The sequence below is a fragment of the Rhipicephalus microplus genome, chromosome X (genome assembly GCF_043290135.1).
Source record: "Rhipicephalus microplus isolate Deutch F79 chromosome X, USDA_Rmic, whole genome shotgun sequence".
In the NCBI taxonomy this organism is placed as follows: domain Eukaryota; kingdom Metazoa; phylum Arthropoda; class Arachnida; order Ixodida; family Ixodidae; genus Rhipicephalus; species Rhipicephalus microplus.
In genome coordinates, this window is record NC_134710.1 from 313,108,435 (window position 1) to 313,124,130 (window position 15,696).

The 15,696-nt window shown below is 42.1% G+C and overlaps 1 protein-coding gene across 3 annotated transcripts in view; it reads left to right on the forward strand.

Moving 5' to 3' along the window:
• LOC119186234 (phosphatidylinositol 3,4,5-trisphosphate 3-phosphatase and dual-specificity protein phosphatase PTEN) overlaps positions 1-15,696 on the forward strand; it is a 121,758-nt gene that overhangs the window by 13,928 nt on the left and 92,134 nt on the right. For all 3 annotated transcript variants that reach the window (XM_075879512.1, XM_075879511.1, XM_075879513.1), the window contains exons 5-6: positions 11,214-11,388; positions 12,915-13,022. In XM_075879512.1, the coding sequence (XP_075735627.1) occupies positions 11,214-11,388; positions 12,915-13,022 (283 nt within the window). The remainder of the gene's footprint in view (positions 1-11,213; positions 11,389-12,914; positions 13,023-15,696) is intronic.

Here is a 15,696-nt window from a genome sequence, read left to right on the forward strand (position 1 = left end):
TGGAAAAAAAAAAAAAAACCTAAGGCTTTTCACTACTTTTTCAAAGCATTGGTATGAAATTGAATATCTTTCTAGAGTTGATTTATTCCAACACACTAAGCTGGCACTTGGAAGTGAATATTAGTGAATGCGATGGGAGTGGTTTAAAGGGATCGCCAGCTGGCCAGAATGCAGGATTAGATCCTGGTGGAAATGAAAAGACTGACTGTGAATTATAATGACACATTCGAGCGTTCTTTTCATGATTGAGTAAGATATATTTTGAAATGGCGATTGAACGTCACACACGCACACACACAAAAAAAGAAGTGTGCCGTGCAGCTTAGTGGAAGAGCCGTGATTCTACCCTATGGAGCTGCTCTGTCTGCTATATGTAGTCTCATGGTTTTATGTGCATTATAATTAGTGCTAAATATGATATATATCAGTATATGTGTCAGATTATTCCCGATCAATTCTGTGCTGCTTATAAAGTAAAAAGGAATTGATGATGAGACATGGGGCTGCCTTCGTGGCAAGTAATGGAACATGTTGAGCAGTGCGGCATGTGTGCAGAGGGAATGCATGCACACCAAACCACTGGCAAGAAATAGGAACTGCCGTCACACTTTCTTCGCGCCGTTTGCAGCGTTGTGTGTACGACTTTGCAGTTGCCGCATGGCTTAATATTTTAACTATAAATGTTACGCGGCATTTTCCGCATTGCTATTTCATGATCACTCAGAATAAAGAAAACAAGTGACATAAAAATTGATTGTCAGTCTCTTAGTTTAGACATTGTTCACAAGCCTCTCAGGGTTTTAAGCTCCCCCAAGTCCGGTCTTGATGGTTGGCCTATAAATGAAGCTGTGCTAACTTTTAAGAGACTTTGTGGAAACCCCGATAGTTTGAGTTTCCATGTAAAGATTGTTGCCACACTTTATACTTTCAAGACTGCGTTGCAAACGGGCGTGCACGTGGTCCACAAATATAAGATGCACACTGTGAGAAAATCTTGTTTTGATTTTAGTTGCTTTGAATAAGTGCTTGTGAATTAGGCAAAGCTTAAAGTTTTGTGAATGAATGAAATTGAAATGGTTTGGGTGCAGTTTTAATTTCTTGCAACTGGCTCTTGTAGCTTATAGTACATAAGGTGTTGCATTCCTAAAGCTAGAAGGTGGAGTTTTAATTCCTGGCCATGGGGACCACATTTTGACATGGCGAAATGCAAGAAACACCAGTTTGCTGCGATTTAGGTGCATGTTATTGAATGTCAGGTGGTAAAAAAGATATTAATAATAATCACTTGTCTTTCACTATAGTGTGAAGGATTATCATATCGTGGTTGTGGCATGTAAAACCTCAGCCATTTTTATATCAGTTTTTTTCCTAGATAATTTTTGTCACCTTTTTGGCTATTAAGCTCACTTAGGGAATAAATTATATATTAGAGCAGTGAATGAAGACTGTTCTGAACAAAGACTGTGAATTTTTTTTTTACGTAACCTACTCGTAGTAAAGATAGCAATGAAGCATGTAATGTTTGGGTAAGTTGCTACAGGTAAGGAAGTTTGACTTGCTGCATGTCTAATCACTGCTGTTGTTTTGGAATACTTTACTGAAAACTATTTTGCTGAAAAGCATACATAATTACCATGCTTAACCATGCATAAGTGATGTCTACATACCTGTATGATGTGTTTGAACCAGGTAATTTTACTTGGCACAATGAATGACCTAGCTCCATATCTTGAAATATTCCCAACTTCTGGTGTCGTACAAATAATGCAAAATTAAGTGTATGTAGTCTAAATTTTACATAAAGTACCTATGATTGAGTGAAACTGCAAAAAAAAAAAAGGTTTGATGATTCTTGGGTAGGTGACCAGTCATGTTTATTTCTGTTGTGAGCTTTGAATGTTTGAATACCCACAGCTCACTATTTAGTTTCATAACAGTTTAGTTGCATCCTGGAATTGAAGGGGCACTTTGTAGCCCTAAACCGACCTCATACACTGCAAAGTGCGTACCTTCCCTTCCTGTTTGCGTGCTTATGCATTTCATTTTATGGTTACCAGGCTTTGAAGACTTGTATGTTTGAATGTCGTACAAATATTTCTCTTGAATTGATTGGTATGCATAGCGTGCAATGACGTCACATTGCCCACCATCTCTGGGTACCAGCTGGTTGAGACGCCACGTGCACTTTTACAAAGAAACTGTGACATCATATTAGTGCCGGTGCCCCTTGCGTTTTTTTTTTGGTGTTTACCCTTGGCGCAGCTGGTGAACAGAAGAACGTGGGGGCAGCACAAGAGGACACGGGGAGGGAACAACTGCATGTCCTTCCTTGCACTAACACTCACTAATGAGATAAAAAGGTGACCGCCATGCCTGGGTACCCAGCGCCAAGAACCTGTCTGTGACGTCACAGGAACACTATGTATGAAGGTGTAGCACAGTTCACACTGACTTTTAAAAGGACTCTAAAGACCAATATTGAGTCAGTGTGCATTTTTAAACTGCCGTTTCTAAAAACTCAAAGCATGTTCCATTAACTTGTTTAACTTTGAAAAAAATGTTGCTTCAGGAGTCCCCACAACTCCTAGTGCAATCCAAATGGCCCAGCCTTCATTGAGATGGGGTGTTGCATATGCCATCACCGCCTATTGCTACCCGACAAGCGGTGCTATGGCTTGTAGTCTAGAACGTATTTAAATGCATGGTTAAAAAGCAAACAGACATCATGTGGACGTGGCACATCATGTGGACGTGGCATTTTGCTATAAAAGTGAGTTTCTCTATCAAGCAAAGTCATCAGTATGCACAAGTGATAAAACGTTTCGACTGCCCATCATATTGTAAGTAATTTAGTGCAATTTAGGATCCCCTAGAAACACACATTCACACTCGCTTCCACTTCCACACCTTTGAAGTATTAACCCTTCGAGGTGTGTTGGGCACTATTGTGTAGTTCATGTTTGTGCCTATTCTGTTGACTAATCAGTAAGAAAGAGCACCGTGCAATAAGTTTAAGATGAATTCAAGCTTCTGCATAATAAATGTCTTTGTTTAACGTAAGTTTACAATGTAATGTTGCATATGATCATTTTGCTAACAGCACTATCACGTTGAACGAGTCGTTCGACATGCCACTTTAGGCTAGTAACATGAAAAATATAGTTTTTCTTTGGTCAAAATGAGCATAACTAGAAACAAAATTGTAATATATTTCTAGTTTTACATTTTATTCTACAGTCTAACTCCGCTACAACGAACGCCGATTCAACGAAATTTTTGCTACAGCAAAAAATTCACGATTCTCTGTCAGCAGTCCATAGGAGTCAATGCATAAATATTATTGTCACAATGAAAACTTTTTCTTCGATTGTCCCGCTTCAACGAAATTTTACGATGTAATTCCAAGCTCAGATACTTATTGCTATGCAGTAAACCCAATCCAGTGAGACTGCCCTGCTTTTGTTTTGACACTGGCTTGCTTTTGAGCCGCAGGCGATCCGAATTTGAAGCTCAGTAGCTCACTTTATGGTTTCCTTCTCCAGCTGCTGGGTGCAACCGCGACACAATGTCTTTTCCGATTCCAATGCTTATCATTATGTTCGCGCTTGGCCAGTGTGGTAACTAATCGGAGCGGCTGTTCGTTGGCATTATCAACAAAATCAGCTAGCCACGAGTGATGGATGATGAGAATGGCATAGGATAACGCAAAAGTCTCCACTCCATGATACCTTGCCTCCATCTCGGCGTTGTCAGATACTTTTGACATCGGACAGCTGCTGGTGTCAGCGTGTTGATGCAACTGTTTAGTTCGTTCACGAGAGCGGTGTTAGGCGTTGTTTTAGCTTGCTTTTCACCATGGCCTCGCTATGCATGGATGAGAATCACGTTGTGACGCTGCTGAGAAAGAATAGGAAGCAGTGGACATTTTTTGAATTTTGAGAATAAATATTCTTGCTAGCTCAGATCAGCTATATTTTTTTCAATTTCACTACGACAAACTTTTCGCTTCAACAAAATGTTTTTCCGTGCCCTGTCAGTTTCGTTGTAGCGGCATTTGACTGTATTCACCCAAAAACAGACTATGAATGTCTTCAGAATAATAGATATTTTTAATTGGAAATAATAATTGCTGTAAAATGAGTAAGTGAAGGCATTATGACATAAATTTTGTAGCAGTTGCTCAAGTGCTTTGGAATTATGTGTTAATTTGACTTGTTTAAAAACAGCTCATCACAATAGTTTTTCAAAGGTTAAACGTTGGGGTCATTTGCATATTCAGCTCCAGCCATTGCATCTGGTGTTTGTAGTATGCTAAAGTACCCAGTACTTTGAAATTAGTGGCGGTTTTTCGCAGAAGGAACTTGCCAGTGTGCACTACCTAAGTGAACGTCAAAAAAGATACTTTCCCCAATAGTGGAGTGGACATGGAGCACAAGCATTTTAATTCATTTCACAATGCACTGCTATGATGTTGCTACCAGAGTGCTGTTGTTGATAATATTAACCTTCTGGATGTTTCTAAGGGTTGATTCATCAGTGTTACCTGGATTGTATTGCACTTTTGCCTTGAAATTTGAAAATTTTGATGTATAAAGATCATAACTGTGCTACATCTTCAAAAGAATGTGTTTGTAGGCATGCCATAGTGAAAATTTCATCCAATGTGAACACTGTTGCAAAAGCATGTCGGAACCCATAATGTGTGGCTGCGGCAATTTTGGGGACTGCGGCAATTTCTCTATCTGAAAGATTAACAACCTTATTGCACCGAAAATTGGTTTTGTGCTAGACATCTGTGCTCTGTAACGAGTAGTATCAAGATGCTATGACGTTGTTTGATTCTGCTACTTTCGTGTATCAAAGCTGTTACACTACTACACGAGGTGCTTGTCACGGCTAATGGTGCTACGTAGCTGTTTCTACACCTGCTGTTGCTCTTATCTTTCTTCCCAAGCTTGTACTGCTCATTGTCTTGCACAATCTTTTTTGTTAGCTTTTGCTTCATTGATACATTGATAAGGGTGGCCTTTGCGCTGCTTTTGTCTTGCTGGGCTGATATTTGTTGAAGCATCCAATAGTAGATAATGTATTGGGAAAGGGAAACCCCCACTTCGGCATTGGCAATGTGATATCTGCAACCATAGGGGCACTGTATTTGCGACAAAAGCCCAAATCTTTTATGGAAGCATTTGATGATATTTTATGCTTCAGTCCTACAGCTTTGAAGAAATAAATTGCAATGTTTCATTCTAAATTTTTTATGGAAGCATTTGATAATATTTTGTACTTAAGCCCTACAGCTTTGAAGAAATAAACTGCAATGTTTCATTAGTTCTTTGCCTGCTTTCTTGGGCCATTCACAGAGCTTTTGCAAACATTTGTTTGGATATTTGTTCAGTTTCAGGGTCGTGTTGTTTTTTGGAAATGGCTGTCAGTTGTAGTCAGTGCACTCTATTTTTACCATAGTAGTAAACTGGGGTAAAAAAATGCATTTTTGTGACTTGTTAGTGTTTGCTAAATCTTAAAAAAAGAAAAGGCAACTAATTTACACATTGGCAAGGGAGCATCGCACAAGGTGAGCAGCCGTCCCCTTGTGATGTTCCCGTGTTTGTGTGCAAACTAGTGCGTTTTTTTTAGATGGATGCTGTTTGAATAGGACAGTTCAGTATTGTACTAGACATCTTTGCACATAGATGTCTGTATGCGCTCTGTTTCTTTAGAATTTTGAGCAGTCTTCAATATGCAGTGTAAGTTACTCACCGTATATATGTATATATTACAACACTTTCGGTATGTTCTTCATTTGGAAATGACGTTGAAGTGAGTGAATTGTCATTCTGTACAGCTCGCGACGTTTGTTGCGAGTAAGTGTGATGAGTGGCTTCAGCTTGCAAACACAACAAATTGACATCCCTTATTAAATCTGCTTTCAGTGCTTTTATGCTCATTGGATGTGACCTCCCAAGGGCATGGAAACATTGAAAAGCATTTTGCCTAAAGTGAATTTTGTATGCATTCACATCTTGGCTATAATAAAGTCTCATATTTGACAAAAACACCTTCACTATATCCACATTTTATTATAAATACGCATGGGTTTTAACTGTAGTTGTAGCGAGACAATTTTCTATTTACCTTATTATATTCAGTAATCCAATATGTTGCTGAAGAAGGTAGCATAAAAAAAAAAAATACACCTGATGCACTAAACTAGTCCAGCAAATAATTTGTCTTCCTTGTGTCAGTTATGTATATGTTTTTCTGTGTCTAGGTTTGGTTGTATTGTCTTCCATTTTTTGTTGCCCTGTTCATTACCACTACTGCCTGTCACAAGGGGTGTAAAGACCACAAAAAACTATGGACCATCTCGCCGAAGGGAACCCTGGTGGGATGCTGAGCAGCAGCGGTGCGCACGACGTTGACCCGGTTGAAACGTGCGTCGACGCGGGTGCTGGAAGAACGGTTTCAAGCAAAACTAAGTTTAGCGTTTACTGGAGTAAATATTTGAAATGCAAAGGTATGGGAGGCGGGACGCGTTCAAGACGCTTGCGCTCGGCTTCTTTCGTTCCCGTCTCGTCGGTGTTACCCGCGCGCCGTCTGTATTCTTGAACGGGATTGGTGTTCTTCACTGGCACCTTGTCGGTGTCACTGGTCTTCCACTGCCAAAGTTTGCGTTCGGCTTCCCTGGCTCTCGCCTCATCGGTGTTGATGTCGCCATTGGCAAATGCGATCGGCTTTGCTAACCCTCGCGACGCCGGCGACAGCCAGGAAAGGTACGCCCACACTAGCGGGAAGCATGGCGTGAAGGCGTCGCCGCCTGTCGACACGATCACGCAGCAAGCAGCGGCATGCTGTCCACAGTGTCGGCGCCGCCAGATTCTCGAGGCGCACGCAGCGCACACCCGCAGGCTCGTGGCTTCTTCTCGTCGACAGATGGAGAGAGGTGGCATGGATGATATGATGCCCACGTGAGGAGTTGACTCGAGCGTTTTGAGCGGTGGAGAGGGTGAAGCGAGAGAGATGATACGCAGCGAGCGGTGACAGGCTAGGGAGAGTGACGTCATGCGGGCGTGCTGTGAGGGAAGGCGTGGCCTACTTGGCACAACCCCAACACTTGTGGCCAGGGGAGTGCGGTGCGGATGAAGCGACAGAGTTACACAGGCTAGTCAGAGAGCTGCTTCACGTCTAAAAGTTAGCAGCATTTGTTAGCTTTTGTTCATACCTCTATAGAGAGGTTTGCTTCAGCTACGAAAATTGTGCACTACTGCTTAGAAATCAGCATACCTTGGTGGCAAGGGCCATGTCTCTTGCACTTTTACAACACTGTCATAACAAAGCATTGACATTTGAAGCCGTGCCCAGCTTTGATGTTGCGATGCTTCATCGTACATTTACTCTACACAATTGTACACACAGTCACTGATTGCCGATACTGTAGTGTCTGGAATTAGCAATTAAATAGCTGCTTTTCCTTCTTAAGCTGTGATAGTAGCTTCTTTTGTTGAACTTTATGCACTTGACTGCGCGATTTTGCAGTGTATCTATATTCTAATGCATACAGAAACTTCCAGCGGGATTGCATAACAGCAATGAAAAACACTCTTGTCATAGCTTGGTGACAGAGCTTTGTAGATTCTAGAGTTCACAGAAGCACGTTAGCTGCTACGACTTTTGTACAAGCATGTCACTCGACAAAATGCGACATAACTTAATGCGATACTAAAGCGAAAAAATGATTTGGTTTAGATTGATAAACTGTATTCTGAGAATTTTGTCGCAAGTTTAATTATCTTTAGTTAATTGTTAGTGGAAAAAATCAAGGTTGAAGTTTCATTTTTAAATTTTGTGCCGAGAGCTCTATGCGTTACGTCAGTAATTTCAATATGTATCTTTCGCATTTTTGCAACATGGGCTCGAAATTCTGTGCAGCTTGATATGTCAAGTCTATGGCACCTACAGATGACAATATACTTCAATTTTACCGACTGGGAACACAGGACGAGTAAATGCTGTCAAAATTTTCTACCTCATGGTGTTTGGTGCTAGAGGCTCAAGGTGGCATTCCACCCACATTTTATTTTCATGCATTTTCTCTTACCAAGTGTCATGTTGTGGTGAGAGTGGTGTTTTCAGGATCTTTCTCTTTAGTGCTCCCTTTAAAAGGCCTTACTTCTGGACGTCGAAGCTGAAATCACTTGGCGGGAAAAGCAAAAAGAAAAAAAAATGTGCACATTTTGGAATTGTGCATGATTAATTTTGAGCATTTGAATGTTGATAATTCTGAAAGGAATACATAAATTGTGAATTCCTTTTAATGGGGGATACTGAATAAAAATATAAGACAGAGAAGCATTGAAATTCAATTCTGAAGATGTGACTGCTCTGAAACGGTATTTATTCTGTACAACTTAAGGTAGGTGGGTGCATTTTTGAGGCATTGTGAGTGCGCAGGTACTGCAAGGCAGCATGTGCAAGGCCATGCACCGATGGTTTTGACATGTGTGCCGGTAGGGGGCAGCTAGCGCTTGCCCCAGTAGCGGCACCACCAGCGCGACATCTTCAGTCTTCCGTGCTGCCATTGGCTGTGGCTGTATGACTGCGCAACTGTGGGATGTGTGTCAGAGGTCATGAGCACTGTTGGCATGCCAGTTTTAGGCGAATGAACATCCCATATTTTAGTCCAGGATGTAATAGTTTGTGGAAAACACATTAAATTTATTGTTCACTTCTAGTTTCTGCCTGGAAACATAGTTGTGTCAACCAGCCCAAGCTTTCATTTGGGCTAAAAAGTTCAGTTGGAAAAGCTTTTGCAGTATTTTTTAGTGATGAAAATTCATTGGACAGGTATTGTCACTGGTGCCAACATTTCTACTAGAAGATTTGTCACCGCGAAGGCAGCAACTGCCTTGTTTGAAATGTGGAAATGTAAGGCTGAGTGATGTGCATATTTTTGTATTCACCATCTAAAGTTAGTGTCATATCGGTGTAACTTTGACTAGAATACTCGGGTTAAAGCCAACATTGCTTTCGGCAGGTAGATTTGTAATAACATGATGCAGTAATCATGAGCAATTGCTCATACCAGTTGTTATAGTAAAAAAATTGTTGCTTGTCAGTCAGTGAGGGCTGTACATAAATGCATGGTTAAGGAAGGCACTTTCTGTCTTGATGAAGACAACTCCACCTGTCAAAATGTTGGGGCAAGCAACATTTCTTGTTCAAGGGCTTTTCATCACTTCGAGCTTTCCTCTATCTCTGAACGTCTGTTCTTTTTGAATTCTTGAGTTTCCTTAAAGTAATTCCTTTGTCTGGTGGCAGCTCCTTGTATTTTGGATTGTGCTCTCCAGTGCTTGAGCTTTCAATAATACTTGGTGGACTATATTTAAAGACTTTCAACGCACAACACTACGATAACAGATAACAGTGTGGTTCCAATGTGTGTACTATGTGCTTGCATGTTCGTTCCTATTAAGCAAATGTTATGAGCATAGGCATGAATTCATGCGGGTTTGTAAAACCCTTAAAAACCCTTGAATTTGAGAAGTTTGTTTTCAAGGCCTTGAAAGTGCTGTAACTTTTGCAAATCATTGAAAATCATTGAGTTTCTTTTTTTTTTATATTTTTAAAATAAAAGTTGTCGCACATCACAGCACATTATTTGTGATACCGTAAATTTAGCAGGTGGCATAGGTAATTTGCCCATCACAAAAGAAACCCACACCGTGCATTTTCGGAAACTCTGAAAAGGCAGGAGCAGGAGGATAGGAAACAGAAAAAATATATGTTGCGATGAGGAGAAGGTCGAAATGTTAACAAAAAAGTAAAAAAAAACTAGAAGCGGTTCTGAAGGAATTAACAGCTACAGCAGACTCGTTTGCACAAAAGACAGAGGCAACTAGTCACTTGACATGCATCATCAAGTCAAATACCCTTAGGAAGACTGCCAAGACTAAGCAGCAAGCGACAGTACACATTCATATGAAAATTCAGAAGTAGTAGTTACTGAAATTCACAAATGCTGAAAGTGATTATTCATACAACTAAAAAATTAGGATCAAAAGTTCTCTAGAAATAAAATGTAATTGCAGCCATGTTTTTGATGCCTGCTCAAGCGACTTTACCCTTTTTCGATAAATTCTAATTATTTCAAGTCTTCATCTTCTCCTGAAGTATGGCAATTGGGTTTCTGACCGATAATGTGGTCCTGGAAAATTCAGACATAGCCTTGGAAGTCCTTGAAAACTCTTAAATTTTTGACATGTAAACAAGCATGAACCCTGGACTTGTATACTGGTAACCTTGCATACATCTCGCCCTATGGCTAATTAGAAACCAAGCTTGATAATGAGCGAGTAAAGCACGATTGAATGCCTTAGTGACTCATTAGTACTATTGTTGAACATCAGTGTTTTAGTGCTGGTTAGTTAATGGCAACATTTCTCTGAAAACCTTGCCCGCCCCATAATAATTCTACGCTGTTTGTGTTACAATGTCAACACACTGTTTTATGATACTTTTTGCTGGCTGAAATTTCTGCACATACGTGGTGAAAAGTTATGGTGCATTAGCTCGGGCACTGGCTGCATGCTTGTCACTGTGTTGAGTATCAAAAGCACAAAATTTTGCTTTCCTTCGTACCTTTAGCAGATAAAGAAGCGAAGTATGGAAAGATGCATAAAAGCAGAGTACGTAGTTATCCTGATTTTTTGGTGTCCTGAAAAATTATTTTGCAAATAATGTTTGGTCTTTGATCACAACATCCAACTGCTTATTGGTGGGGGGTCTTTGTAGAGAAGTTAATTGCACATCTCAGTGGGAGAAAAGCTGGCCAAAACTAGCAATATCGACTTGTTTTTGTTAAAAAAAAGTGTGAATCCTTATATGCCTTTCATAAATTGCCATCCTCCAATCGTTATTATTTTTCTACATTTGCACCCTCTAAAATTATTGGATAGAACATTGTTCCTGACATTTTTACCCATTGTGAACAGTGTTTATCCCACTAATGTACGTGGTACAGTTGGCTAGTAGTTACACATGTGCCACATCTACAAGTTTATATTCCGCCATTTTTATGCCGAAGTTAAAAGCCTGGGGGAGGGGGGGTTATATGTCTTGCTCAACTCAACATGGGTGGCCAAAAAATGTACCGGTGTAAGTCGCATTGAATGAAATGCAACTGCCTGAGTACTTTGGCCTGCCTTCTGCTGTAGGTGCTCTGAGCGGCAGTATGATGCTAAGAAGTTTGAAAATAGAGTGGCACACTACCCATTCAAGGACCACAACCCGCCGAAAATTGACCTCATCAAGCCTTTCTGTGAGGATGTTGCAGAATGGCTGTCCAAACATCCATCCAATGTTGCTGTCATCCACTGCAAAGCAGGCAAGGTGCGTGCGAGCTCAACCTTGTTGTTGGATGGGTCTCTGTGATAACATGGTGCCCATCCTCTGTGCTGTGAATTCGGTGTTTGTAAAGAGTATTGCATAATGACGCACTTGTTTGTGTGAGCCGAGACCTCAAGCCAGTAATCTAAAAATGTTCGATTCTTCTTTGTAAGAATATGGATTTCGGGATATTGATAGACCTGATCTACTTTTGTCTGTGTTGTACATTTTACTTAATGGGGACTTCAAGTTGTTGGGCATTTTCAGCATGATGCGCTATAATTAAAACATAAGAAAACTGAAGTGGCTGTCTAAAAGCACTACATTAAACCATTCCAGAAAGTATTTACAATCTAACACAAAGGGTATTCACGGACTTCAATATATTTTCAAGCATTTTGCCCCTCCGCCGGGGTCTAGTGGCTAAGGTACTCAGCTGCTGACTCGCAGGTCGTGGGATCAAATCTCGTGCGGCGGCTGCATTTTCGATGGAGGCGAAAATGCTGTAGGCCCGTGTGCTCAGATTTGGGTGCACGTTGAAGAACCCCAGGTGGTCGAAATATCCGGAGCCCTCCACTACGGCGTCTCTCATAATCATATGGTGGTTTTGGGATGTTAAACCCCACTTATCAATCAATCCATTTTCAAGCATTTCAAAGTGTTTCAATATATGGGCACCAATGTGGAGGTTACTTGCAGCTGGTTTAGAGCAGCTGGTTTAGAGTAGGTAGAAGGCCACGTGTGAATAACTAGCGTATCTGCCCGGTCTTTATAACTTCTTGTAATGTTTACAATGCTTGTCTTGTTTCACAATTTGAGAAATGTTGGTCGAGTTGCTGGGATAAAACAGATTACGTTCGGGACTACCTTTTTGAAGCTGTTTTGAAAGGACGGGTTCATGCAGTACTGTAGAAATTACACCTAAGAAAAGTCGTGACATATGGTGCTGGTCGGTACGATTGGGATGCTCACTTTGAACTTGAATATTCAGAGTTCTTGCTGAAGCCAGCAAGATCTGCAGCAGCATAGTAGCTAGAAAGTCACTGATTCATTAAGTATTGCTTTTCAATCTGGTTTTTTGTTTGGTGCTGATTTACAAGGGTGTGCATTAAAGTAAACATTGTAAAGTGTGCATGTGTCACTTGTGATGTGTGCAAGATCTTTGCACATTTTAATGCCGAGAGATGTTGACACACATGCACAGGTCAGTAGTAGTTGCTCGATTATGAAGCAAGTTATACAGGCAACTGATCAAAAATACCAGTAGACTTGCCATGCTGAATGTTTATATGTTCAGCCGTAATTGCACTGAAGAAAAGGGAGGGTGGAAACATTGAATTGTAGCTATAGCCAACCTATTATTGCTAGTAACGGCTATAAATATGTGTTGACTTAGATTGTAAAGTTTTTTTTTACCTGTAATATCTTGAACTCGTTTTTTGGTGTTCCTTTCAGTGCTGTTTCACGAAAAGAAGCATTGCAAAAATAAGTTACCATTGCACATTATGTTCCTGCATTTTCACCTGCAGGGTCGAACGGGAGTGATGGTGTGCTCATATTTGGTACACAGCCGCATGTTTGCCACTGCTGGGGAGGCTCTCTCTTATTACAGTGAGCGCAGGACGAAAGACCTCAAGGTTTGGAACTCCTTGTGTTTTCACTTTAATAATGCCATTTAACCTTTCTATTGGCTGGGCTCACACCCAGAAGTGCCACTAGGCTGTAGAAAACAGTTTGTTGAAGCAATAAACATTGCTATATGTTTTAGTGAGGGTAACTTTGTAGAGCGTAGGGAGCTTTCGGTGCAGCAAGAGGTGTACCATTTTATATACATGTCCTAAGCAATGGTTACGAAAGTGTGTCCGCCCATAGCCATAGCAACTTGAAGACATTTGTTATTTGAGCTTTTTATGGCAAGGCCTCACATTTTTTATTAGTGATAAATTTAGTGCGACACGTCGAGGGCAAAAAAAAAAAACAAGATATTTGCAGTGACTGCCACAACTGTCAATACCAATACAGTTAAAGCTTGTTAAATCGAATTCCATGACTACGCTGAGTAATTTCAAATTAAACAAAATTTGAAATAATGAAAGTGAGCAAAAATGGGTGGATTTCGGGGCTGGGGGCACGAAGAATATTTACTGGCCAAAAAAAGTCGGTGATGACCATCTGCTTCTTTTTTCTGAATGCCACCAGTTGCGGCTCTTTGTTCCAGCACGCGAACGCGGTGCAGGGAATCCTCTTCACCCTCTTCAAAGCTGAAGAAGAGATGCACCACGTTAAGGGCCTCCATCACCTCAGGCGCTGACGGGCGCACAGGCACTTGTCATCTTCGTCTTCCTCGCCCCAATCTGGCTCTTCAGCAACTGGCTGCACACCGGCTACTTGAGCAATAATGTCCTCATCAGTCAAGGCACTACATACCGATGCACCGGTGTCAACTTCAACATAATCGGCAAAATGTACACCCTGAAGAGTGTCGCGCAATGCCACTGGCCTGAGCTCCTCAGCCCCGTCCACACCGACGTCACAACTATCTTGCGCGCTTCCAGTTGCAAATCTACTGTGGTGGAAACAGTTTGCGATTGTGGTTGCAGTCACCTGTTTCCATGTGCTCACCAACATGTGCATGGCAGTGAGCAGCGTAATGCCGAAGTCGTTCCTGCCACCCGCGCACAAAATAATTCTCTCCAGCATATGATGCCTATAAAAGCACTTGGTTTTCCTTATCACACCCTAGTCCATTGGTTGTAGAGCCGCAGTTGTGTTTTGAATGTGAAAGCGACCACTGCCGGCCCTTTCTCGACGTCCAGCTGGCAAGAAAGCGCAACGGCCTGGAGTTCTTCGTTCATAGGAAGCCAACGCACACTGGCCGCTACCTTCAATTTGATTCTTCCCACGCCGGCTGCCACAAGGCCTCGGTTGTGACCACGCTACTCGACAGAGCTAGGAACTTATGCTCCAATGACAAAGAGCAAAAGAAAGAAGAGGCCCGCGTAATTGCGGACCTCAGAAAAAACGGATACCCAAAAAACTTCGTTCGAGCTGCCACCCGCCGTGCAGAGCAACAGAGGATACGAAAACCCCAATCAACCTTAATTGGCAGCCCCCCGAAACGCGTACCGGTTCCATATATTCAGGGAACCGGCGAAATGTTGGCGCGAATCTTCAAGAAAAAAGGGGTTCGCTTCGCGCAGGTGCCTTTGTGTACACTGGGCCGCCTCCTCTCTCCTGAAAGACTGGCCAACAATGGACAGGACCGCCGGTGTAGTTTAAAAAATTCTGTGCGCCGAGTGCCCCTCTTTGTATATCCGCGAGACGAAAAACCTATCGAAACGACTGAAGCAACACGCCAAAGATGCGCGGAAGTTCTACAAAGAGCGCAGCGCAGTCGCCGAACATGCTGAGACGTTGGATCACCAGATGAATTTCGAAGCGACGGCCATCCTTAAAAGCGAGCCGAACTGGAGGAGAAGGTTGTTACTCGAGTCGTGGTACATACAGAGGACAGCCCATATCATCAACCGCTCTCTCGGAACCCTTTCCCCAGTGTATACACACGGACTGCGCTCCCCGGCAAAACGAGAGAAAGAGAGTCATTATCCACCTCGGGAGTGCTTTGAAGACGCCGCTGCTACGTAGCCTTCGCAGTCACCCCTGAGGAAGGAATCAAGTCTGTTTCGAAACATCGGGTTTCTTCAAAACTTTTGGTTGGAGTCTAAATCATCTCCCCGCAGTCGTGTTTGCAGGAAGGAACACCAACTTTGTTGCTCTCAGCTTAACGTCGACTAGGTGCGCCGAACAGTTGTCGACAACAAGAAGAACGCGTCTATTGCCCAGTTCCATTTGCCGGTCGAATTTCAGCAGCCACTTCCTGAATAGGTCACCTGTCATCCAGGCTTTCTTGTTTGCGGCATACTCCGTCGGGAGTGACCGAATGTTCTTGAAGCACTGTTGCTTGAGTGCTTTGCCAATCACAAAAAGGGCGACATTTTCTGTATTGATCATATTTGTGGCTACCAGAACAGCGACACGCTCTTTGCTGTGCTTGTCACCAGCACAGCTGTCTCTCTTGTAAGGGATCACCTTACAAGAGAGGCTGCAACTTAAAAAATAACGCGTCGTCTTGTCAGCGTTAAACACATCCTGTGGCAAGTAGCTCTCCAAGTACTGCTGCAGGGTGTCGCTTCTCCAAGTAGTGCATGTTTCAGCGTCCGCTTCCTTTGTTTCGCTGGATAACATGCAGAATACAAGATTGTGCCGCTCCCTAAAACGATGAAGCCATCCCTTGAAAGCGACAAAGTCTTC